The sequence below is a fragment of the Vipera ursinii genome (assembly GCF_947247035.1).
Source record: "Vipera ursinii genome assembly, chromosome: 2".
Classification (NCBI taxonomy): Eukaryota; Metazoa; Chordata; class Lepidosauria; order Squamata; family Viperidae; genus Vipera; species Vipera ursinii.
The window spans coordinates 272,763,321-272,790,778 of NC_139513.1; the positions used below are offsets into that span (position 1 = coordinate 272,763,321).

Genomic DNA, 27,458 nt, shown 5'->3' on the forward strand with positions numbered 1-27,458 from the left:
CCTTTCAAAAGTAGGTCTTATTAATGATGACTCAGCAGATGGCTCTCTCTCATGTTTGCAGAATACATTTTTCAGGCAGCACAAAAAAAAAGATTTCTTGGTAAATTTGTCATTCTTTCAATAACCCAATGATTCTTCTATGGGGTTTTTACTTTTGTTAATTTAACAGCAAAATAGCTGATAAAACAAACAGAACATTCCAAAATCTGGGTAGAAGAGAATTCTTTTTTTTTTCTTTACAATTTATTTATTAAATTGATATGCCACCCATCTCACTGTGCAAAGCAACTTTGGGAGGCTTACATTTAAAATCATCAATATTAAAATATTAACAACACTAGATGCAAAACTAAAAAAAGACAAAAATGGTATAGTGGTGGCATCTTCCCTATTAGTCCACCAGCTGCTTCCAACACAGAGTCTCCCTGCCAGGATCCCAAGCCAACCAGCAAAGCCAGGTTTTAAGACTCTTCCAATAGGTCCGAAGGTTGGGGACAAAACTAATTTAAGGTGGCAAGATGTTCCAAAGACTAGTGAACGCAGCAGAAAAGACTCTTCTAGAGCTGCCAGCTAAAACACTTTGATTGATGGGAGACTGCAGCATGCCCCTACTGGTGGATTGAGTGGGGTGTGCCAATCCCATTAGTTGAGACGGTGCCTCATATAACCTTGTCCCATGCCATAAAGAGCTTTAAAGGTGATAACCAACATTTTGAAATGGACCAAGAAGCCATACAGCAACCAGTGCAGCTCACACAACAATGGTGTTACTTGTGTCATCTTAGAGGCAGGCGAAACTGTCTGCACCATTGCGATCTGTACCAATTGTAATAATTTTATTAAAGTTTTTTAATAACTTTATTGGTTTTCAAAAAGATACAAAGCTAAAAGATAAATAAACAGAAAATTTAAAAAAAGAAAAAGGTTCAGAAGGAAACAAAAGTAAAAATGGAGAATTTTCTATTTATGCATTCATAAAGAAAATAGAAAAAAAAAAGACTTCCAACTTTCTTTGGTACAGATATGATATAAGAATGCATCAGACTTTACTTTAAGGTTAACATTTGTCTACATTATATTGATAATACCATATAATATTAATCATCAAATCCCCAAGTCACCTTTTCATTTTTTTCCAGTTTTTTACAAAAAAGTCCAATAATGGTTTCCAAGTAGAAATAAAGTTTGCCAAAGTCTTTTATATCAATTTTACCATCTCCTCCAATTCCACCAACTTTACGATACATTCTTCCATTGTAGGTATTTGTACGTCCTTCTGCCTTAAGGATATAAAAATCTCACTGCCATTATCATATATAACAACAAAGTTCCATAAGTTGTTTCCATTTGTTTGTCCATTAAACCCAAACAAAAATCTTTGGTTTCACTTTTAAAACCTTCTGTATCAAACTTAATACTTGATTGCAATATTTTCTAGCTTTATTACATGTCCACAAAGATGAAAAATTGTTCCCTCAGTTTGACTACATATTCAACATATTTGAAATCCTCTTATACATTTTTAACTGTTTAATATCATGTAGCAACAATCTATCATTTTATAACAATTATCTTTAAGATTACAGTTCAATGTAAATTTTATCCCTTCTTCCACATATTTCCCTTTCATATCTATATCTACATTTACACTTGCATTTATATCTAGCAAAGTTTTTTCCCCATTTCATCATACAGTCTTTGTTTGTTCTGTTTCCATTTTAAATAATAATTTATACATCTTAGCAGTAATGCGATCCTCATTTGTACAGAGCTCTACATCAAATTAAGTTTCATACTTTTGAAATCCATAATTCTTCTTATCCAACTTAAATCTTTCCATTTGTTATTTTTTATTTTCTATGTTAATTTTCCATAGGAAAGATTTTAAAAACAAATATAAAACCTAAAATTAATATAAGTTAAAAAGAAAAAAAGAATGAGAGAAATAAAAAATAAGGGAAAAATAAAAAAAGAAAAGAAAAGGATACAATGGAGCTTTTGATTTTCTTTCCATTGGTATAAATTAACCATATAGTTAATTTGTATTTGTATTTCTTATTGCCAGACATGTGGAGACTTTAAAATTCTGTTGGAACTGTGGTTTGCAAAGATTTAAAAACAGATGAGCCAAAGCCCTCAAATACAATTTACCTCATTAGAATTATATTCTAAGCCAAAGTTCTGGGAGTTGAAGTCCACACATTTTCGAGCAGCATGGTTGAGAAACACTGCTTCAAGGAGTATGGATCTAGCAGTATAGTAATAAAAATCTGAAGTAGTGGTAATAGGGTTAAGCAGGGCAGAAATAAAATAATTTAGAATTTGCAAAATAGAAAAATTAGGCTACTTGGTAGGTGGAACCCTGGTGGTGTTGTGGTTAGAATGCAGCACTGCAGGCTATCTCACTGCTCTCTCCAGGAGTTCACTCGCCTCAAGGTTTACTGAGCCTTCCATCCTTCTGAAATTGGTAAAATGAGGACCCAGATTGTTGGGGGCAATATGCTGACTATGTAAACCACTCAGAGGTTTTAGGGATGCGGTGGCTCAGTTGGTTAGGACGCTGAGCTTGTCGATCAGAAGGTCGGCAGTTTGGCGGGTTGAATCCCAAGTGCCGCGTAACAGAGTGAGCGCCTGTTACTCGTCCCAGCTTCTGCCAACCTAGCAGTTCGAAAGCAAGTAAAAATGCAAGTAGAAAAATAGGGACCACTATGGTGGGAAGGTAACAGCGTTCTGTGCGCCTTTGGCATCTAGTCATGCCAGCCACATGACCACGGAGATGTCCTCGGACAAGCGCTAGCTCTTCGGCTTTGAAACAGAGATAAGCACCGGCCCCTAGAGTTGGAAACAACTAGCACGCATGTGCGGGGGAACCTTTACCTTTACCTTTTACAGAGGTTTTACAGGGCTGTAAAGAGAGGGCTGTAAAACATTGTGAAGCAGTATATAAGTCTAAGTGCTATTGCTATAGTTAGCTGAAGACATATTCTTAGGTGTCTGCAGAAGAGGGTCAAGGCAGGGCAAATGAAAAAAAAAACTACTAAATAACACAAACTCAGCTATTGATGGATTTAGATAAGATGGTCTGAAAGGGTGGAACCTGCATTTTAATGTCACTGACTATGCATGTTTTGTCTCTTTGCCATCATCATAGTTAGCAGTGGATGTCTATGAATATGCTGTATTTGGTTAGAACCACTGAGTAACAATGAAGCATTGCAAAAACTAGGTCACATGTAAATGTTTGTAGATGGGCACATTTGCCACAATAAAAATACTTACAGTTGCCATTTACAATGGAATGAAAGCCACCTCCACTGGTAATGGGAGATTTTTCCCCATTGTGGATAGCAAGGAGATCCAATTCAAACTTTTTGGGGGGCCTGGGGAATAGGGAAGAGTTAATAAGTCTACTCATCTAGTCCATGGTCTCAAGTTGACTCTTTACTGGCCACCCGTGACTTGAGGACAAATTCAGTGACAGATACTTAAATGGAATTTCCATGTATATATGCGTTTTATACTGTATTAGCAGCTTCTTATTCAGAAAGGATCCCATGGCAGTGTACATAACATTAAAAAAGTGAAAGTAATGCAGCAAAAAGCCAGTGCACACATAAGTTGCAGAGGCAACAAAAAGAGAAGGTCATGGCTTTCATGCTCCAATTAGCCATAGGGAACCATAAAAAGAGCCATATGCTAATCAGCCCTGAATCAATTTGAATTGGAAATTCAAGATTCAGAGCTGGCATGATTCAATTGGATTTTACAGTTTGCGATTCCTAGGCACACCATTCAGTTCAAGCCTCTTTGAGATTTTAAAGTCAATTAGAAAAAAATTACCCACCGGTTAGAATTGGAAAGCATTAACATTCTTAGAAATGGGATCTTTTTGGGAGGGATAAGATATTCCTTACAAGGCATTAACCCCTGCCTACTTTTATGGTAGCTGTATAAAGGATTTTTCTGCAATATTTTTTTTTAAATATTCCTCTGTCCTTCCTTCTTTTAAGGTATGTAGAGTTCAAGGCTTAGGAGAAGTAACTCAACAGCCTCCAACTTGTATAACTCAAAGCCTAATTGTGTTTAATCAACACAGCATGGGGTCTACCCCAATTTAGAAACAATCATTGTTCAAAAGGTTTTCTAAAACAGAAGACCTTCATTTTTCCACTTACTTTTCTGGGATGTTAGGCTGGCTTAACCCTAAAGATTGACCACTAGTTTTCCCTCATGGGATGATTATTTTATTCCCTCTTATTACAGGTTTTTTTTCTGTGGTATGAGCAGGATTGACATAACTGGTTGACAAGGTCATCTTCATTGTTGGTTTTGGTGGGGTGCTGACTATAAGGGAAAAAATCCAACATCTATAGAAATAATTCCTTAATTGGAAAAATTGAAAGTTTCCAAAATTGTTAAACCTTTCTTTTTTTCTTTTTTTTGGTCTGCATAGGAAGAATATTTTGTTGTTCTTAAAATGCTATCACAGAGCTATATTGGTAGTAGTCCTAGGATGTGTCTTATTGACAGTACGTTTTTAATGGCATTACCTTACAAGGAATTTGTGGTGTCAGACTGATTTAAAATACAATGGGTATAAATGTGTGTATTAAACAGCCTACACATACATGTGTAAATTTAATTTTTAAAATGTTAAAGTGGAGAGGACAAACAAGTGAGTGAGTCAGTCAGTGAGTGATCAATCAGATGCAGGAAGTCTTATTTTGAGAGTAGAATGTGTGTTCTGCACTTGTATAGCTACAAATTCAGTGATCATCGACAGTGCAGAGTGAAGGAAAGTTCCAGCCTTCGCAGCACTCCTGCAGTCACATGAACAAAATTTGGGTGCCTAGCAACCAGCTCACATACACAGACAGTTGCTATACCCCACAGTCACATGATCACCAATTGCAACTTCCCTACCCTCAAGTCAATGGGAAGTTGGCAAGGAAAGTTACAAATTGCAGGGATATGTCTCCACCCCCCCTATCCCCACAGCCTTTGTTCACTCACCCAAACTGCTCCCTCTTTCCCCCCTCTGCTGCCCCCCCACACCCTCTTTTCATGACCTCCTTTCAGTCAGAAACATGCACACACTCTGTGCCCTATTCCTTGGTCTCCCTCATATCACATGCATCCTGCATCCTCTTTTCCACAGTCTCTGCAATTGCACACACAGGTGTTTCTATAGCCCGTCTATAATCAAATGCCCCCCATGCCCTCATTCACCAGCCTTTCTGAGTTCACACCACACTGCGTACTCCCTCTCCCGGTCTGCACTGGGCCTTAAAGGACCTTTTCCACTTTTGTGGTATTTCCCCCCCCCCCGCTTCTTATGTGGAACTTTCTCTGTTTCCTGATTAATGACCCACACATTTTGCACTACAATACAACTAAGAATGCCTGGACTGTTACCAGTAAATGAAGTGGTCACTTGACACAACAGTTTAGGATCGCATTACTTAGTAACAGTAATCCCAGTCCCATAAAGTCATAACTTGAGCACCTATCTTTATGTGTTTTCAACTGTTTGTGAGAGAAAATGGAAATAATACAAGTGAAAGAATAAAGCATTGCTATTTCAGTATATGACCTGATTTGTCAAGAATTTTTGAATAAAATATAATATAATTCATAAATATGTGTATTTATGTTTATAATAAAGTAAAATATGAGTTACTATAGTGGAATGTGGTGCTGAGTTGAGGGGAGAGTGAATCCCAGATGCTGGGATTCTTTAACATTGTCTTAGCAAGATATCTTGAACCAAAAATTGGTGGTGAATAGTTCTGTAAATGTGGTGGAATTTGGTGCTGAGTTGAGGGGAGGAGTGAAATCAATCCAGTCTGGCAAGAATAATACCAGACTCAAGGACCAGAAACAACATGATGAGCTGATCAGAGTAGTATATTTATTGTTGCTCGCCTGTGGTAATTGTCAGTTAATAATTATATTATCAGTAATTTTAAATATTAAAAAATCAGCTATATAGAGTAATAAATGAATGAAGTAAGCTTATCTTTCCCAAGCCTTTGTGGAAAGTATCATAAAATTGTTTTATTTATTGGAAGTAGAAATTTGATTAGATGTAATAAAAATTGTCTGAGAAGAAAGATAGGAATTCTTATCTTCGTATGAATCAACCATCTTAAATGCAAAAACTGGTGCTACTATGCCTCTATGCTTGTTTTCCACTAACAATATTCTGCTGCAATAAATGCAGCTGCAGGAAACTACTTGATGCATTCATTGTTCATTCAGCTGATCTTCTGATTCAGCAAGAATCCCATATATCCTTCTTCAGACAGCAACATAATTAACTCATGGAATTCATTTCTACAGAAGGTAGTGATGGCTATTAATTTGGATGGCTTTAAAAGAGAATTGGATAAAGTCATGGAGGACAGATTTATCATGTCATGACTCAGTATCATCTCCATGGAGAGAATAGGGTGCAACAGTTGCAACGAGAGTAGGGGATTGTACATACATCTCCCACTGGCTAGCACCTCAGAGGTACCTGGTTAGTAACCATTAGAAACAAAATGGTAGACTAAGATAAAATTTGTTTTAAGGCTATTACATGTTTTCCATGTGTCTTCTTCCAATATTGTGCTTAGAAACCCCCACATTATAATGCTGTTTCTCATGGAGCATGGCAATCAAAAATATTTTTGGAAAGTATAAAGAAAACAAAGGTTATCCTGTTTTCTATTAAAAAAACAATCTTCAATCCATGGCTGGGAAAAATGTCATCACTGAGTCCAATTTTCATAAACTAGAAAATAATAAAAGCAAAATATATTTCTAGCACAGCATACTAGGAAATATAATTTCCATTCACAATCCTAAGCACTCTGAATTTTAAAGCTATTGTGCTTGCATTTTCCTTTTGATAACCACAATTTTAAAATATTAGTAATGCATTATATATGGCTCTTCATATTATTCTAAGACACTTTGCAGTAATTATTTGTATTTTTTTTCTTTTAGTACAAACAAGTTGAACAATACATGTCCTTTCACAAGCTACCTGCAGATATGCGTCAAAAAATCCATGATTATTATGAACACCGTTACCAAGGCAAGATCTTTGATGAAGACAGCATTCTTAATGAACTCAATGACCCTCTTCGGGAGGTAAGAAAGCTGTGTTGATGATGTACTAGGAAAGAAAAGCCTTTCTCAATTTGAACTGCAGGAGATTTCAGAAAGTTTATCTTTCCTTAATGCACAGTTTTGTTTTTGTTTTGTGGCTTTGAGCAGTTTTCTTGACAAGAGCTTTAGAAGTGTTTTACCATTGCCTTCTTTCTAATGTCATCCACTTGGCTTTGTACCTAAGGCAAGCAAGACTCAAGGATACTCCCAGGTTTATAGCCTGGTGCCACTGTTATATCAAACTAGATATAAACTTGGATGTATAGTTATAGATAACATGTGGAATGTCTCATATCTGAAGCCTGGAACCTGCAGGTAGAGTTAGAAATTCATTCCTATGAATTCTTATTTCCAGATAAAATTGGACCTTTTATTTAAACAGATCCAAAAGTAACCAGTGATGATAGCTCCATGACACATGTGTGTGTGTATGTGCACACATGCAAGCACATTTGTCTTCAAGTCAGTTTTTGACTCCCAATGACTACCTGGACAAATCACTGCAGTTTCTTGGCAAGATTTCAGAAGTAGTTTGCCATTGCCTCTTTCCTAGGGCTGAGAAAGAGTGACTAGCCCAAGGCCACCCAGCAGAATCATAGTTGCTTGGTTTCTAGCCAGATGCCTTAATTACAACACCTTAGTGGCTCTCTTATATACCTTGGTTTTATTTTTTTAAAACAACTCCATAGCAAAATTAGTTCAATTACAGCTCTCAGAGTACCATTTAAATTCCACTCCATTATTATTTGCTGAAGATCAGTAAAGAAGGCCTTCATTGGAATTGTTCTGTTATTGTTGGTAGAGACTTTTCGTCAGTTCCTCCATAAGTGAAAGCCAGCAGGACAGAATAAAGCATTAAAGAAATAGGAGCTGCTTCATTGGCCCTGTTAATTTTAGTATATGTTAGTCATCCACATCAACTCTGGAGTGAGCATATTTCTATCAGCCACTACCATCAGTGGAGAAATAGTTCTTTTAAAGTATTCAGCAGGGTATTAAATCCAGGAAGATCACCTACTTAGCATAGCTGTGAACTGGCAAGTTTGAGATGTGATTGGTGCTTCTTTTATAGGAAGATTGCTATGGTCAATAAAATTACATGCTAAGCCACTGAATTGGAAAATTATCAGTAAAGCTCCGGTATCCAAGAAGAAAATCTACAGTAATTCAAGCAATTTCAACCTTCTCATCTTCTCTCTACGTAACATGGCAGAAAGCATCTCAAAGGCTCAGTCTCATAATATATAATGGGAAGCATGTTCTCATAAAAAGAGGTTCTGCCTTTGTATTTAGACTTGCAGTCACCTAAGCAGTAGCCTGTGAAATCATTAAGTACAGAGTATAAAGTGAAACTAGGCCACCTTAACTCATTTAAGAACTGATGGACTGTGCAACTTGGACAGGTTCAGTTTTTCTCACTTGAGTAATGTTGAATGCCAAGGAAATTTCTTATTTGTTTGCAAGAATAATTTTCTATTAGCTTTATTGAAATACCACTCTCATTAATTTTAAAGTTATAATAAAAGAATGACAAATGTTACAACTTTCACAATTTTTAACCTTTTCAAACTCTGTTTTCTATTTATCAGATAATGAATTGTATTCCCCTTGCAGATGAGGGCGGGCAATTCAATTAATTAGAGTTGCACTTAGAAAAAATGCCACTGAGCTAATAGTCACTTTGAAGAAAACATTAAAAAACAAACAAACATGAAAATGATGAAATGCTTTGCACAAAAAGTGGGCAGCTGGAAATATTAGCAGAACAGTGGATATTATCATGCACCATTAATTATAGTTGGTCATTGCAACTCTTTCGTTAATTATATTGTGTTTTCAGTTGATCTAAATGTGTATACTCAGTAAATTCATTCAGTTGGGCTTCATCAGATATTTCATTCAGTGGAGATGTCATTGCATATTTATGACTTTTGTGGAATTCAAAAAAAAACTATTGAGAGGAAAAAAAATGCAAAAACCAACCATTGGAAATATTTTTGATGGCGCCAGTACTGATAGTTGAATCTGTTTGCTTAATACTCTAGAAAGCACCTTAGATTTGATCGTGTGGCCCACTTCCCCTTTCCCCTCTCCCCCACCAGGCCACCAAGCCGCAAAGGTTGGGGACAGCTGGGGTAGTATATAAGAGGAGGAGGAGGAGGAGGAGGAGGAGGAGGAGGAGGAGGAGGTGGTCTTTGAGCAGAATCTTGGGGATCACACAAAATAATGCCATAACATAAACTAAATATAATTGAAAATTTTAATATGTTTAATATAAGTATTAGAGGTTATTAAATACACAAGACATTATTGTATTAATTATTTCATTCAGATACATGAAACATTAGATAACTTAGAGTTGACACTAAGCCAGGCTTCTTTTGATCTCAGAACCACACAAACCAACTCAGTCAAGTAGATCTTTTGTTCTGCCATCTCAAGAACATCTATTAGCCAAGAAACGGCTGGCAGATGGTAGTTCTCCATAGATGAACAGCTTTTAAATCAATCTGCAGGATTTTTCAAATGACCCTCAGCTACAGGGATTTTTCCCCAAATTTATTTATTTCATTAATTTGTTATAATGTATGAATATATTACATTTCTTGTAGGTTTTCAGAAATACGCAACCATAAGCATGCATTGAGTATAAATACTAAAATAGATTCTATTTTTCCCATTCTTTCTAGAGACAGTGCTTGCAAACACATTCATTTCAGTAGTCTTTTTAGTGAAATCATCACAAATTAATTTGTCATAATAATGATCAGCCATCCTTTTAATAATATGCACACCCATTATTGCCATTATATGCCATTATATGTATAGGTGATATATATGTATACATTTCTCCAATCAGTGGCTAAATTCTTAATCAGTTTGATAATGAAATGGAGGCATCCCCAAATTAAATAGTATCAGAGTTTGGGGACAATCTGGATACTTAGAGATAAGCAAGTTTGCAAAAGTGCCATTCAGTTAGGACTTAAAATCTAGATCAGTGAATACAAGCTGAAGCAAAAATAGACCCCATGCTGGTGTGGTATAGTGTAGTTTTAATCACAGGTGTACCATTTCTGAGCCCATCTTACTGAGGTCTTCCAGACAAATTAAAAAAGGGAAATCCCAGCATTCCACTCCAACATGACCAATAAAGGTAAAGGTAAAATTTCCCCTGTCCAGTCATGTCCGACTCTAGGTGCTCATCTCTGTTTCTTAGCTGAGGGAGCCAACATTGTCGGAAGACATTTCCATGGTCATAAGGCCAGCATGACTATCAACCAAGGCTCATGGAACACTGTTACTTTCCAACCAAAGTGGTACATATTCACCTACTCTGCATTTGCATGCTTTTGAACTGCTAGGTGGGCAGGATCTAGGCAAGTTAATGGAAGCTTACCTTGCTGCACAACACTCGGGTCTTGAATCCAGGCTGTCACCTGTCCAGCTGACAAGCTCAGTGTCATAACAATGCAAATTTTAAATTGCAGTCTCCACATTAGAAAAATTGTTTTGTAAGAAACATTTACCTTTTCATTACTCACCATTGTATATCCTCCCCTCCCTATCGTATGCCTAAAGAATCATGTGTTGAGCAGAAATATATTGATCTGAGTCCCGGAACTATTGCAGTGACAAAGTGCTCTTTCTCAGGACCTGCTTTGGAAGGGGCAAGGCCTCCATAGCTTGGGTTTCAAGCACCCTGTGACAATTGTCTAGTTGATAACAGTTTTTAGAAGTAATTAAACATAGTTTAATTAAGAAAGCCAGTTTGGTTAGGCACCAGGCTAGAAATCAGGAGACTGTAAGTTTTAGTATCTCTTTAAGCATGGGTGACCTTGGGCCAGTCACACACCCTCAGCCCAACTCACCACACAGGGATTGTTGTTGTAGGGAAATAGGAGAAGAATGTCATGGTTCCAACATAGAGACACGAATAAAACAGAACTCTGAGGCTTACAAATTCCTGAAAGAACATGTTTATTACTTACCAAGTATCGACAAGTCAAAAGTGAAACCAAGTCTGGAGACACCCATGACAATTCCCCAATACAACGTTAATAAATCCTACCCCTGATACAGCTTCTTGGTGGGCTTTTTATGCAACACCTAGCTTGCAGTCTCAGGAGCAGCCAATGAATTTATTTAGACTAGCAAAGCCCCTGGCAATCCCCTCCCCTCCTTTTTATGTATCAACCGAAAATGAATAGGGAAGATGGCTACAGCCATGCTTATTGTTAAAGTTGACAGAGGAAGGATTCTTAGGTATGGTCACTGCTGTGAGTTATTTATAAAGATAATAAAGGTGAAATAAAAAATAAACCAAAGTATTTGAAGCAACTGGTTAAGTTTAGTTTAACGAAAGACAACTGAGGCTTTTCAAATGCCTGGAAAGATGTTATGTAAAAGATATATATCAAGACCCAATATTTCAGCCTGGAAGGCAAGACGGGGAATAATAGATTTCAGTTAGAGGAAGATAAGATTCTAACTGAATGTTAGAAGAAACGTCCTAATAACAAGAGCAGTTTGACAGTAGAATCAATTGCTCAGATAAGTGATGGGCTTCCCTTCATTGTAAGTGTTCCAGTGGAAGCTAGATAGCCATCTATCAGTAATATTTTAATTTGGATTTTTGCACTGAGCAGAATGTTGGATTTGAAGACATGAATGGCCTCAGTTTTGTAATTCTATAGTTTCCATGTTCAGGGGAATCTTACACAAAGGCTATGCTTCTTTATCTCGTTTAAAAGAAAAAAAGCTTAAGCTTTGTCCAAGAAAAGAAGGTAGAAAGACTCCCAGGTTATCTTAATATGAAATTTACAGTTAGCCTGCCCAGATATTTGTTACAATATTTTGTGCCATGTTTTTTTAACTAGAAATGTTAGAAACATTACTTATGTTTTCAAATAACAATATTCAAAGATAGTTTACCTCGGTTTAGGTTTCTTTGGGCAAAGCTGTTGCCTTATGAATCCTCCTCATGGCCCTTTGCAGGTCTTTTGCATCTTCCTTATGGCCCTTTGGTGTTTTTTCTTTACAGTCAAAAAGAAATATTCTTCATGTAACATCCAGATTAACTGGTTTAGAAAATAGGACTGGACTAATTACGTACATCTGAAAGAGCTAGTTTGACGTAGAAGTTAAAGTACCAGGCTAGAAACCAGAAGACTCTGAATTCTAGTCCCACTTTAGACACAAAGCTACATGGGTGATCACACCCAGGCTGCTCATTCTCTCTCTACCTAAAAAAGAGGCAAGGGCAAAACACTTCTAAAGATCTTGCCAGGAAAACCATAGGGAATAATCCAGGCAGTTGGCAGGTATTAATGATGACATGAAAGCATAGACACACAAAAGATTACATTTGATCTAGCAGGGCCTTTATTTTTTTAAAAAAATCATTGAAACAAAGATTTGGGAACTTGAGTCCATCTTTCAATTAGATTTAGCATCTCTGACAAAGGTATACTTTGTCAGGCACAAACAATCAGAACTGCTCATGGACAGGCCCAAACAGATATTTTATTATTGATTGCCTATATTACAAGAATCCCGCCAGACTGACGGGAAATGGAGACCTAAGAATTTGATCTCAGATGTTTCCTCCTCCAAATGGACTCTAAGCTGGAATATCTCTTTATTCCCTCTGGTGGACAGCCCTCCCCTTCAGCCGGTGATTCCACCAGAACTTGAACATATTCAGTGAAGAGGATTGCCACTTGCTTAACTTATTCATTCATTCTACTCTCAAAGTGTCTGCACTATTTATATTTGTTATTTTTTTCTTAATGTTAGAACAGAATTTGCCTTGATGTAAATTAAGCCCATAATTCAGTATCCTGCCCTGGGAAGCAACAGGAAACAGGTGTTAACATTCTCTGCAAAATATTTTCCTGGATAGGTTTAACATGTAGCATAATATTTTGCATTGCAAAAGATACCTGTGCATTGTGTTGACATTTACTTCCTGTTCCAGATTACTTTCCAGATGCAAAGTAGATCAATTTAGTGCAAATTATAATTTTGTTGACATTTAAAAGCAGAATTCAGCAGGCAGTCCTAGAGTGCAGATTGCAACCCTGAGAACTATGCACTACGGCAAAGCTAACTTCTGAGAAAGAGGTTAATACCCTTTCTGAGCTATTATTTAAAGTTCAGCACTGATCTATTTTTAGACAGTAGTGTGAGAAGAGGTTGGCTGAAAATAGATACAGATCATGTCTCCTTGTAGAATATAGAACATTGAGACACTTCATTTTCAGAGAACATAATTGGTATTTGGGATATAACCACTGTGCTCTCAAACCTTTTTTTTTTAAAAAAAAGATCTTTACAGAAGGCCTTTACAATACAACAGCATAACAATGGGTTGGAATTTTGAAATGTAGTTTTTCTAAACAAGTTTGGGAATCATAAAAATCAAGTTTTTCCCTCAAATCTCTTTCTGTTGTACAGTTTTAACAAATTGTTTTAACAAGTATATATACAGTATATTTCATCTATCTTACTTTCAGTCCTCAGAGCTTATAATATCAGTGCTTTCAGCAGCAACTTCTCCAGGATCTCTACCAGATCCAATGTTTGCTCTGTATTATTTATTTATTTATTTATTTGGATTTATATACCGCCCCTCTCCGAAGGGAGTCGGGGCAGTGTACAGGGCAATTAAAACACTATAAACAACACATAATGTATAAAAATTAAAATGAGATTAAATCAAATAGCCCTAAACAATAAACACATTCTAAAATTTAATTTTTTTAAAAAAATTAAGATCTAAAATCCCAATCCCTTAATCCAGGCTGGCAAGTTCAAATAGCCAAGTCTTCAGGTTGTGGCGAAACGAGCAAAGGTCGGGAGCCATCCGGAGCTCAACCGGAAGCTGATTCCAGAGGGCAGGCGCGCCCACAGAGAATGCTCTCCCCCTGGGAGCCGCCAGTTGACATTCCCTGACCGACGGCACCCTGAGGAGGCCCTCTCTGTGGGAGTGCACAGGGTGATGGGAGGTTGATGCCGGCAAGAGGTGCTCCCGTAAATAACCTGGACCCATGCCATTCAGGGCTTTATAGGTCATCACCAGCACCTTGAATCTCACTCGGAAGACAACTGGAAGCCAATACAGCTCACGGAGCAGAGGTGTTACATGGGAGTATCGGGAGACCCCTATCACAACTCGTGCAGCCGCATTCTGCACCAGCTGGAGCCTCCGAGTGGTATTCAAGGGCAGCCCCATGTAGAGAGCGTTGCAGTAGTCTATCCGAGAGGTCACGAGCGCATGAGTGACTGTGCGTAGGGCATCCCAGTCCAAATAGGGATTGTCTTTATCATTTAAAGAGATAATTCCCAGTATGCTGCTCTCAGAAATTGTTTTAGTGCTTTCAAATCAAGCCGATTTAAATATATTCATAGCAGCAGTGACTGAAACACTTCTTTAAAATTCAGACCATTTTTGGCTATGGCTCTGGAGTCTATTTCTCATGATCATTTTTGAATCAATTTTTAAATAAAAAGTGAAATAAAGCAGAAATGGGATTAACACTTATCTATAACCTAGCAGTTTGAAAGCACGTAAAAATGCAAGTAGAAAAATAGGGACCACTACGGTGGGAAGGTAACAGCGCTCCGTGCGCCTTTGGCATCTAGTCATGCTGGCCACATGACCACGGAGATGTCCTCGGACAAATGCTGGCTCTTTGGCTTTGAAACGGAGATGACCACCGGCCCCTAGAGTTGGAAACGACTAGCACACATGTGCAGGGGAACCTTTACCTTTACCTTTTATAACTTAAATACATATTGCCGAATAAAATCAAATAATAAGTAAGAGTTTCTAAGGCAATTCTGAAATATTCTAATTTATCAATAATTGTGGTTTGCTCCCTATGTTTCTCTGCGTGTGTTTGAGAAAGAAATAGATTTTGTATGTTTTCAAAGAGCATTAATTTCTGCCTCAAAGATAGTTGATACAGGTAGTTCTCACTTACCAGTTGCTTCATTTAACAACTGTTCAAGGTTACAATGGTATAAAAATAGTTTTGCAATGTATCCTTGCATTTATGACCATCAAAGTGTCCTGTGGTCATCATTTGTGTGTTTTGCATTTGCCATGTGACAAGCAATGTTAATAGAGAAAACAGAAGTAAAGTCATAAATCATGGTCATGTGATATTTTTTTAATGACCATGACTTCCTTGGTGACCAAAGAGGTGACTTTTGGGGAAGAAATGTAGACAGCTCTGCAAAAAGAGTTGCTGATGACCAAGAAAGTTGTGTTTATTGTTCACCCCTGTATGAACAGTATATTTAAAAATAGAAGCAAGAAACACAATTGTACATGGAAGCTCATTGTGGAAACACCAAAATGAGTTACGCTGTGGTGTCTCTTTTATTTACTTGGTTAGTAAAGCTTTTTTTATATTTTTATTTTACTATTCCTCCAGGAGTTCAAGACAGGCCATATTGTTGGCCCTCCCTTGCTTTGTTTCATAAAAACTTATTATGGCTGTAGTTCAGTAAATGGCTTCTGAATCCTAGAGCAATCTTCCAATTATCCTTGTTATAGTTGTTTTTGTTGATACAGGAGGAGAAAATGATTGCAGATTTTCTGTTACCAAGAAGCCCTGCTATAGAAAATTACTTTTAAAATGTCTTATATAACTATATCCTGGAACAAAAGTTGAAGAAATGAAAAATATCCAATTTTTAATAATCAATCTTAGTTATTTTATACATTATTCTATAAAAATGCAGATATATTCCAATGTACTTCTATTGTAAAATTTGTTCTATTGAGGTTTTGATCTTTAGAGGTTGGAGAGATAGACTCTTTACCTGTCAGGCCTCCCAGGTAAACCAGACAAGGAGATATGACTAGATTAACTACTTCTACTTTTATTGTAAGGCTACATTAGCAGAATCTTGCAATACAGCTGAAGGTACAAACTTGCCACTTTTAACTATCTCAGCAATTGGGGTTGTTGTTGTTTCTAAATTTCTTTCTCTGACCACTGGGGGCTCCTGCTTCTCTTATCTGATTTTTTCCCCTCTAGGCAGCATCTCTTCTCCCTTTTCTCTCCACATCTATGAGTAGGATAATATTTCACTTCTTCCTTTCCTACATTCTACCAAGCCGCCTTTGTCATCATACCAATTATCTTTTTTTTTTTCCATTTTAGGAGATCGTCAACTTTAACTGTCGTAAACTTGTTGCCACCATGCCTCTGTTCGCCAATGCTGATCCAAATTTTGTAACAGCCATGCTGAGCAAGTTGCGGTTTGAAGTGTTTCAACCTGGAGATTACATTATCCGAGAAGGGGCTGTGGGGAAAAAGATGTATTTCATTCAACATGGGGTTGCTGGTGTTATCACTAAATCCAGTAAAGAGATGAAGTTGACTGATGGCTCCTATTTTGGAGGTGAGCACAATGGAAGTTTTGGGTTGGTAAAAATGCAGAGACTGAACGTACGTTTCTTGAACATGAATTAGTTTACAAAAACTATGAAGACACTAACATATGTCTATTTGGCATTTCTTCTTTTTCTTTCACCATAAAGCACAATGATAGCAACATACAGTAATTCAAAACTTTATCATAAACAGCTTTTGCTGGGAGTTTTTGATACACTCTTTTGATGACTGTGCATATGCCATTATCTGCCACCCAGCTCCCATTCATATCCTATGTTGTTTTGGCTCCTAATTAGTCCCTATCCTAGCATCAGATAAACTAAGCATGTATATTCTTTTGATTTCCCATTGGTTGAAAGCTCATAGCTGAACATATAACTAGTGCCATTAAAAGCATATGGATAGACACAGACTTGCATGTGTATACAATAATTTTTTTAAACTCACATGAAGTTATTTCTGTTGTATTCAGCCTATGATAGCTATATATTTCTTCATGATTTTTAACATTATCTCATGTACAACAGAGGAACCTGTACTCCCATGTCCATATTAAAATAAAATAAATTAAATAAAATAAATAAAAAATTCCTTATATCCAACTGCCTAATTTAATCCTGGATATGATACAAGAGTGAGCACATTTCTCCTCCAACTAAACAGTAATTTATCATCATCTCACAGAAATAGTTTTAATCTATCAAAATGTATGATGCAATATTTTTGCTTGTCAATGAGTTCAAATGATTCATTTCACTAGCAATTGCTTCAGTCAGTGAAACAAGAAACTGCAATTCCATTTCTCCTACATATGCTCAATATCTCTGAGAAGTTATAGGACCTTCAGGATTAGAGTAGATTAGAATAATGGGGACTTGAACAAGGAAAATGGTGATAATAACACCATGGAAGCACATTTGATTCCTCTCATGCTTATACTTTATCAGAGCCATTTACTTCCTGCTAATTTAAATCCCTGATATTTCTATTTAAGAGTATACTCTTGTGTTTATTAACTAAAAGATGTGCAATTTTAAATACATTAATTTGGGAGTCTATAGAATAGCAATTTTTATCAGCAAGCAAGCAATAGATTCTATTTTTACAACCACAGAGTGGTTCGGATACAGCCTGCAATTTTTCTATGACATTTTCTGCCATTTCATTTATAGGTACAGGACATGTAGTCACATGTGTCCTTCACATGACCATTTTATACAGCAGAAAACATCTTCGAAGGGTGGAAGTTTAAAGAGCAAATAGGACTGTTTTTATCTCAGTTCATTCTCTCTCACACATACACAGAGACATCTATGTATTTCTCCCACCCAGAAAAGAATAGTTGAAGGTGGTATGTATATATCATGCTTAATCTGAGTGGTCAAATTGGTTTGAAAAATGGATCCAGTTTGTTTCAAACATTTTAATCAGCTCAGAAAATTGATTTGACTCAGTCCAGACTTCTAGATCAATTTATTCTAAAACTCTCAGACCTGATTCAATTTGGAGTACTTTAGGCTATAAAATATAGCTAAACTAACATAACCTATGAATCAGTCTGATTTCATATAAGTTACCCACTTGCCAGAGAGATTCTGGATGGATAACATTAGAAGTAATGATCAATAACATTCATCACAAAAATAATTCATTTGATAAGGTGCTTAATTAAAAATAAAATAAAATACCAAGCAGTAAAATACCTGTTATTTTCTTAACTTTTCACCATGATTTCTATAACATTTTAAAATAATAAATGTTACCCATGGAAATTTAGATGGTTGACCAGTTTCTCTCTATTTTGGAAGAAGGAAACTCAGAGACTCTTAATCTCTTCTCTTCTGTCAACATTGCCTGGAATCAGCCATAAAACCATCAGAATATTGTACTCTCCATTCCCAATTTCTACAATCAGGCAAAAAGAATAGCATGATTGTTGATATAGAGAAATCTCAAGAAATCAAGAAGAACAAGGGTATTCAGTACTCCAATCCCAGGTCCCCTAGAAGTCATCAATTGCAATCAACATCCATTTCCCATTCAAAGTGGAGAACTGAAATTTTATTACTTTGGAGGCTTGATGCCAATCATCAGCAGATCAGGGAAATACAGATCTGCCAAGGCACAGAAGATTTGGCAGATCATTGCCTTGAAATGACTTCATGTTTCTTCACTGAGCATTTATTTTCTGTTTTTAATCAAATATTGATGTGACATTGCATGATAACTAATTACATCGTGAGGTGTAGTTTTATGTGGACAATTATCTGGCAACAATTGGATCGTTGTTGCATTGCGAGCTAGGCATTATGTTGCTCCAAGAGTGAACATTTTTTTATTTCAGCTCGGAAAAGCAACAGCATTTGGGAATGAAGGAGGAATTCTCATACCTGGTTCAGATTACTGGTTCAAATTTGTGTAGCAAATTCAATTGAATGTGATTTACATAGAGTGGAACCAATCTCAAAACAGTTTTTGAGGGATATAATGTGCAATTATTTAACAGGTAAGATTTCTGGAGTGAAGGACAAATTGAAAGAGTGATGTAACTCATATTATTACCTTATATTGAGGAAGCAGGCCCCCTAAACATTAGAAGAGACATCTGGACCACCCTCACTCCCAAATATGCTACAATTTGTGATGTTAATCTGTCAAAAGGGGAAAATTATTACGTTCATGGGGAATAATCGTATCAAAGGTGTATTCAACTTAAAAATGCAGTCAATTAAACTGTAACAAATTTAGGATTTGTTTAGAATCTGACCCTGATATTTCAAATCTCATATGAAAAGGATATGGGTCCTTAGAATGTAAAGCAAATTTTAATGCAATGTTATTTACCATTCAGATGGGATGTTTGCAAGCCTGGTACATTCATTTATGTAAACTCAAACCTAGTTCTTTACATTGCAACATGGTAGGTTTTTGTTTATTTTTAATACAAATATATATTTTAAGAACTCAGAACAAACACTGAGCCTGGTGGATACTAAAAAATATTTCTGGGAGCCACAGTATCTATTTCTGGCCTCAACTGTATGAATGTATTTTGTGGCAGCACGGATTATAAAATCTCCTTTCACTGAATAGAGATTATTTTAAATAATTATTTTAATAATTATTTTTCATCTGATCTAGGATGGTTTCATCATTTCACTTAAATTATCTGTATTTCTTTGGGATCAGGAAAGCACACAAGCATCTTGGTCTTTAGGAGACAGGTGTAAAATAAAATATGGCATCTTTTCTCTCTTCATGATCTGACTTAGAAAAGAATTGCAGTTCACTATCAAGTTGTATTAATTGAAAGTTAAAAAATAAACTTACATATCAGCCATCTTTATTCAAAAAATTATTTCAGATGAATAATCAAGGCCTTTAACAAGGTCATTATTTGAGAAATCCTCTAATAGATAGAGTATATAGTACTGGATTACAGATTAAGGGACACGGTGGCTCAGTGGGTTAGGACGCTGAGCTTGTCGATCAGAAGGTTGGCAGTTTGGCGGGTCAAATCCCGAGTGCCGCATAACAGAGTGAGTGCCTGTTATTCGTCCCAGCTTCTGCCAACCTAGCAGTTCGAAAGCACATAAAAATGCAAGTAGAAAAATAGGGACCACTACGGTGGGAAGGTAACAGCGTTCCATGCGCCTTTGGCGTCTAGTCATGCCAGCCACATGACCACGGAGACATCCTCGGACAACCACTGTCTCTTTGGCTTTGAAACGGACCGGTCCCTAGAGTTGGAAACGACTAGCACGCATGTGCGGGGGAACCTTTACCTTTACCTTTTTACAGATTACAGAGACCAATATATTCCAAATCAAGTCAGAATCTTTGGCCCCAAATCCAAAATGGTCTATTTTGTTAAATTTTGCTTTCAGTCCAGAGTTTCTCTTTAAAAAATTGTGAATGAGAATTCAACATAGGGAGAAGTCTGCTACACAATCTGGTCTTGACCAGATCATGTGCTGCTGATGGTCCACAGCCACTTTTTAAACTTATTTTAACTGAAAGAAGATTTACCCAAAAGTTTACTAGAGCTAGTGTTGAGCAGTCTTATCTAAAGAGCTTTTAGATTAAGTAAAGATGCTTCTCAAGCAGTGGTATTTGTACAGTTGATTGTTGAATAGGTAAGTAAGTAAATTAGAATTTTGCATGGTGGGAAATTGGTCAGATGAAATCATGCAATTCTGTAAAGTTTTCTAGAATTTGAATCCCATTCAATCTTCTAGGATTTTTCTATTGAATAATTTACCTGGACAGAGCCTGTATTTTTCCTGGTTTCTCATTTTATAAAATTTTCATTTGTGAATTATAGAAGACTGCAGATATGTATGTCTTCTTATTGAATCTTTGCACACATGAATAGTTTAATGACTGCACATGATTATTTGCTTTCCGAATTTCTCATCTCATAATTGCCATCTATTTTAAGAAAAACACTAATCAAGCCCGTTCCATTTAACTTTAACTCCTAAGTCTATTTTGTGAAATTTGGCTTACAATGTTTTAGTATTTCTGGAGTTACTTTAGCTTGGTTGCTCTCATTACAACAATAATTAGCTTTCCTTTAAACAATCATAAAGGGAATATTTTTTTCAGAAAGACCAAGTAATTACAGAAATCTCTAGATATCAATGCTATTGATGCATAATTATAAACAGAACATAGCTCTATGTTTTTGTCCTTTACTCTAGGAAAAAAAAGAAGTTAGATACCAAAATCATGACAATGTTTATCTCCTTGTTATTGTTTTTTATGCCTCGTTATTGAAGATACTAAAAACGGACTTCTGTAAAGGCTGATCCTTTTAAAGGAATCAGAGAGCTGAATTCTGCTATAAGATTTTTTTTTAAAAAAAAACTTGAGAGACCCTAACCTTTATGGTAAGGAAGTGATGCAATTTCTGAATTTTGGTAATCCAGTTTCCAGAAGATCTTGGTAATCTTCCCAGTTACTATCAACATGCTTTATCATCTTTCTTTTTCATATCTCAAATTGAGGTTTGATGAGAAAACTGTTGGGTATTAGCTAAGGACATTTTTAAAAGTGTATGAATGTTTTTCTCTCAAAGACTGAACAATTATTTTGCTCTGATGGCACAAGAATATCCCTGAACTCTTTTTCTGGAATGCATAATCTGGAACCTTAAAAAAATGTTGAAGAGGTTTGCACATTTCTTTCTATCACCTTCGGTTTTAAAACTCATCAAGAACTGCAGCAAATTAAACTCCTTTTCCTGGTATAGTAAAAGCCTAATGTGCTTCCATATGGTAGGTAGGAATGTAAATATAGCTATTTTAAAAATTCCATAGGAAAAGAAACAGAATTTAGAAATAAGACAACTTTAGTAAGATTTTATGTATGGAAGAAATGGGAAACATCTTCACATGCCCCTTGAACTTTAATTATTTAGTGTATTTAATATTTCAGAAAATCTTGAGAACTGAGGATATTTCAGAAAATCTTGAGAATCACATGGTATAGTTGTTGGGGTATTACACTGGAATTAGAAAGTAAGCTTTAAGTCTGTCTTTAGTCATGCATATTCATTGCTTGAGGTTGGGCCAGTCTCTTGGCCCAGCCTATTCCACAGGTTATTCCTGTTGTTTTTGTTTTGTAAAGATACAATTGAGAACTTTTGGAGAGGTAGTTGATCTTAGGGAAGGTAGAAAATTATAGCAGCTGAACATTCAAGGGCATCAGAATATGTCAAGCAAACTTGGATAATCTCCATTTGGATATTAAAAATTGGTTGTTTTAAAAAATGTTTGTGTGGGGGAAATTAGAAGCTTCTGTGATTGTATAGAGATACTTCATACAGATGTTAAATTCCATGGAAATGTTTTGCTTTAATAAATTATAAGCTTTCATTTAAATATTCAATATATTAAGACTTGCCATTGATCACAGCAATTTAGAAACTTTTTTATGCATTAACATTGCAACTTCTGGTCACCACATTGTAGTCCCAACACTCCTAGACTGACACTGAATAGACTGGGAAAAAATTTTTTAACTGGATTTGAATTTGCTCTGACATATTTGCTCTGCATTCCTTCTTGTATGTTCTTTTTAACTCTTCCAGAGATCTGCCTTTTAACTAAGGGCCGTCGCACTGCTAGCGTGAGAGCAGACACATATTGCCGCCTATATTCTCTCTCTGTGGACAACTTCAATGAAGTTTTGGAAGAATATCCAATGATGAGACGAGCATTTGAAACAGTGGCCATTGACAGATTAGACAGGATAGGTGGGTATTAAACTTTTTATCAAGCTCTTTTTCTCTTTAAGGTCAAGAAACTTAATAGGCTATAGTTTTCCATTTTGATTTGTTTGAATGATTATGTATAAATAACTATATCTGAGATGATGATCATGATCATCATTATCATCATGATTATCATTATCATCATCACCATGCTCATCATTATCATCATGGTCATGATGATGTTGTTTTGGACATCATATGTGTATGTAGATCAATGTATGAATGGAGAGAGAAAAGTAAGGATACCCATTAGTGAAGCTCAACTTCTGGTGACTATATGGGGGCATTCATGCCATTTTCCTGACCATGGTAGAGAAGAGATTTCTCATTGTCTTCCAGATACTTTTTCTGATTTCTCAGTCTAAGTTATGGTTCTAGAATTCTTAGTAGTCTTTTATCCAAGTACTAATCAGGGTCAGTCCAGACAAAGAGGAAGCATATATACAAATTCCTGCTCCTAAAGTTAGACTTCCTTATTTCCATACAAAATGGAATCCCAACAAAACAGGCAGGATCCAGTACACAGTTTCAGGACAGTCTCTGTTTCATGATCCCTTATCAAATCAATTGATCAAGTTTATATGAATGTATCCTTTCTAAATACTTCTAGCTCTGTGATATTACAGAACAGTAGTCTATATTCAGGTTGTGTCAAGGTTAGGGATTGCCACTAATTCATATAAGTATATGAAATTATGTTCAATTGTTATAATTGTGGCTTTGCAGAAAATATTAGTTACAAGAAACAATCCAGTTATTACTGAAATGTGACATTTATTTTTGGGCATTGGATTAAATATGTAACACAGTCCTATAACACTTAATACTAGTGAAATTATAGTCAGGTGTTACATAATATGTTCTATTTCCATATTATTGACATACATTTGGAAAGATTACTCCTCTCAATTTGTTGGTCCTTCATTACCAGTGTTGAATAACTGCTTTCAAGAAACATGTTAAATGGTCACACACATTTATAATTTATTTAACATGTTTAGCATTTGAGAACTTAGGACAGCTTGACAAAGAAATAGAAAAAAGTTTTAAAATCTAGTTACTCCATTTGCTTGGCTTTTTACAGTTTTGGTAACATGTTATTATTGGTTTGTGAATATATTTGGATATTAACTAACAAACAAGCAAGTACACATACACAATTACAAATGCAAAATCTCCAAGTATTTCTTCACATTGGTCTTGGTTAATTATTCAGGAGTCTTCTTAAAGTTCTTTGGGTGCAACCAAATTATTCCAGAGAGTATTTGCACTATATTTCTTCATATTGCACACAAACATTGCCCACATTCAAAAATGTGTATGTAGCTTTTGTGATTGAGAGCAAGATCACTCAGCGATACAATAGCAATATTCTTATTGGTATGATGCTTTCCCCACAGCTATGAATTCTGCCCCTTAAATTGTCCATTGGAGTTGGGTGGCTAATACATTTAAGTAAAATTTAAAAAACCAAATTAAATTAATTGAAGCTAAAGAGAAGAGAAAGGGATTGACAAATTTTGCTTCTAGTCTTGATACCAAATAGGAACTCTTTGTCACTGAACACTATTGGATCCATAAGTAGAACAGGATTCATGGATCGATGTTATGCTTTATTGAGTTACATTGATGGCCAGTATGGGAAACAGGATCCTGGATGGATCTTTTTCAAGCCAGGAGGGCTCTTCATTATGGGTTCTTGAAGAATTTCTTCTTGAAAATGAAGGTTATTAAGCTTATATGGAGGATAGAGCTAGAAATGAATTGTTGATTTTCTTTTGTTCTTATAACCATTACTAATTATCATTACTGTGATGCAAAGATGCATTTTAGAGATAGAGAAGCAGAAATGTATTCCTATGTTGAATAACTGCTAACTTGCATGGTGTGTTATGTCAATTTCATTCCCTGAAGGAAAGAAGAATTCACTTCTACTCCAGAAATTCCAAAAAGACCTCAATACTGGTGTTTTCAACAATCAGGAGAGTGAAATTTTGAAAGAGATAGTGAAGTATGACCGAGAGATGGTACAGACTGTTGGGCAAGCAAATTTTTCACAAACACCTGCTTTGAATTCAAGCCCTTCAGCTACCACTTCATCAATGCAAATGAGGACACAGACAACACCTGTCTATGCTATGACCAACCTCTCCCATGGGAGCTTGAATTCATCAACACCGAGCACACAGACACCTCAACAGGGTGTAGTTTTCTCACCATGCTCCTACCCTTCTACAATCTGTAGTCCATCAGTACAGAGTCCTTTAGCTGGCCGAACTTTTCAGTATGCAACCCCTACTGCTTCACAGTTGTCACTGCTACAGCAGCAGCAGCAGCTGCAACAACCACAGCAGCTGCAACAACCACAGCAGCTGCAACAGCCACAGCAGCTGCAGCAAATGCCCAGTGGGTCCCAGAAGAACGACATCCATAAGAGTACACAAACTCTTCACAATGCTAGCCTGACAAGAGAAGTACGCCCCCTGTCAGCCTCACAGCCTTCTTTGCCCCATGAGGTCTCTACTATAATTACCAGACCACATCCAACAGTGGGAGAATCTTTAGCTTCCATTCCACAGCCAGTGTCTGCTCTTCAAAGCACAGGAATCCAGAGTGGGAGCAAAGGCACAGTCCCCCAGAGAGTGTCCCTCTTCCGACAGATGTCTTCAGGAGCAATTCCACCAACACGAGGACCAATGCCATCCACAGCTGGGCTACAAAGAGATACTTCCACAGTCTTAAACACTGAACTAGAGGGAGATAAACCACGGTTTGCTTCAAACCTATGATTCATGTAGACTGAATAAAGCAGAAGCATTGAAACAGACTGAAACTATTCGAGGACACCTGTTAGAACTTAATTTTGCATAGTTCCCAGCTGTCTACAATAAAAAAAGAAAATTGTAGACAAACTTAACCCACAAAATTGAATGTACATTGTAAAGACAGATAGAAGGAAAAAAAGAGAGAGAAGTCCAAATGGTGTCTCTTGTCTTTGTTTCTTATAAACAAATCAGAGTCTAAAAACAGTTGTAATATTTATTTTTAACAGTTAAAAAATATAAACTTTCCTGATTTGAATCTATTTTTTAAGAAATGACAGTATTATGAATTCCAGGAGCTAAGCCAGAAAATAAGAACAGCTTTCATAGAATACCTGCTAGCTTGGAATAGCGCCTCTAGAACAAGTGCTTTTTAACCTATCTTAGTCAACTACAATTGAAACGTAATTCCTATTTTAGAGGTCCAGATTATTTTTTTGGTGCTTTTATGTTAAGGCTTAGATTGAAGGGTCAATGAAATTTTTACTGTTTACAAAAACTAGTAAGAACAGTAAATAGTGAAGACTCACTCATCTTGTTGTAAATAACTTTTTAGACCCAAGTAATAATAACAAAAAAAGCTCCTGTGTGATGTATCATTGCAAAGTATTTGTTTAGAAATTTAGTTTCAGCTACTCATGCCAAAATGTAAACATTTAAAAATTTTTATAAGATATAAAATACAATATAATTGTAATGCAATGGCTTGCATTCTAAAATGCTACTTTTACATGCAGTGTTTTTATGCAGATTTGTATGTTTGATCCTGCTATGTGTATTTCAGCAACGCTATTATCTTTTTCTTCTTTGTCCTGGACACTGTAAGAAATATTCCATGCATGCTCGGACATAATAGATGGGGAAAGTGGGGGACAGAAAACTAATGAAAAGATGAACCAGGAATATCCTGTGCCCTCAATGCAACTAAAAGATTCAGTCAGCAATATTAGAAGAAGTGGAGAAAAGGAATATTGATAAATGTGAATGTATGGTTTTCACAATTCATTTCCTATTATGCTGATTTTGAATCTAGAGTTAAAGTTTAGAAGTGTTTTATTTCAATGGATTGAATGAATTGTTTTAACAATGCTTCAATTAGTCTTTCATATGTGCTCTGTGTCCTCACTGTAATTCTATAGTTGATTGTAGCAATCTTTTTTTTAAAAAGAAGTATATTATAGCATCCTGTTTGTTAGGAAAACACACATTCCAGTGTATAGTGTAATAATTTGGACAACAACATACTCTATTACACCATGTAGCATTGAACATAGAAATTAATATTTTTCTTTCTTTTTGACTTCTAATGTCTACACAAAACAAAGGGAGATTGTAATCAAGAGTGGGGGTTTTGTAGAACTTTTCTTTCAGTTGCTTTGTCATGTCATCTTATGACTTCAGATGCCTCCAAAAGGAGTATTTTTCAAATGCTCAATGTACTGATTTAGGGACATTTATTCATGGCCTATCATGTTGCGAGTGCTCTTAGGGGTATATTGTCATCCTGGGACATATCTACTGTATATGACATTTTCCCTTAATCATTGGATTGAAATTGTAAATTGGGTTGTTTTTTTCTGTTGACACTCCTGTGTCAAAGTTTACTCTTGTTCATAATCATGCGTTGAGAGAGACATGAAATTCAACTGAGGCTATCTTGTAGACATTAATGGAAGCAGCTATCGAAGCAGGAGAATGGTCATATAGCTATTAGTAACATATAAACCATGGGTTATCCCAAACCCTTTCCAGCAATGTACTGATTTTCTCCAATCCACAAGGTAGCAT

General features: G+C 36.1%; 1 protein-coding gene across 1 annotated transcript in view; it reads left to right on the top strand.

Moving 5' to 3' along the window:
* Nucleotides 1-25,637, top strand: part of HCN1 (hyperpolarization activated cyclic nucleotide gated potassium channel 1) — a gene marked incomplete at both ends in the record, with an annotated part of 159,038 nt that extends 133,401 nt beyond the window's left edge. The window contains 4 exons of the mRNA XM_083356618.1: nt 6,994-7,140; nt 16,338-16,578; nt 22,666-22,830; nt 24,763-25,637. Of these exons, the coding sequence (XP_083212744.1) occupies nt 6,994-7,140; nt 16,338-16,578; nt 22,666-22,830; nt 24,763-25,637 (1,428 nt within the window). The remainder of the gene's footprint in view (nt 1-6,993; nt 7,141-16,337; nt 16,579-22,665; nt 22,831-24,762) is intronic.
* Between the last annotated feature and the right edge of the window lie 1,821 nt (nt 25,638-27,458).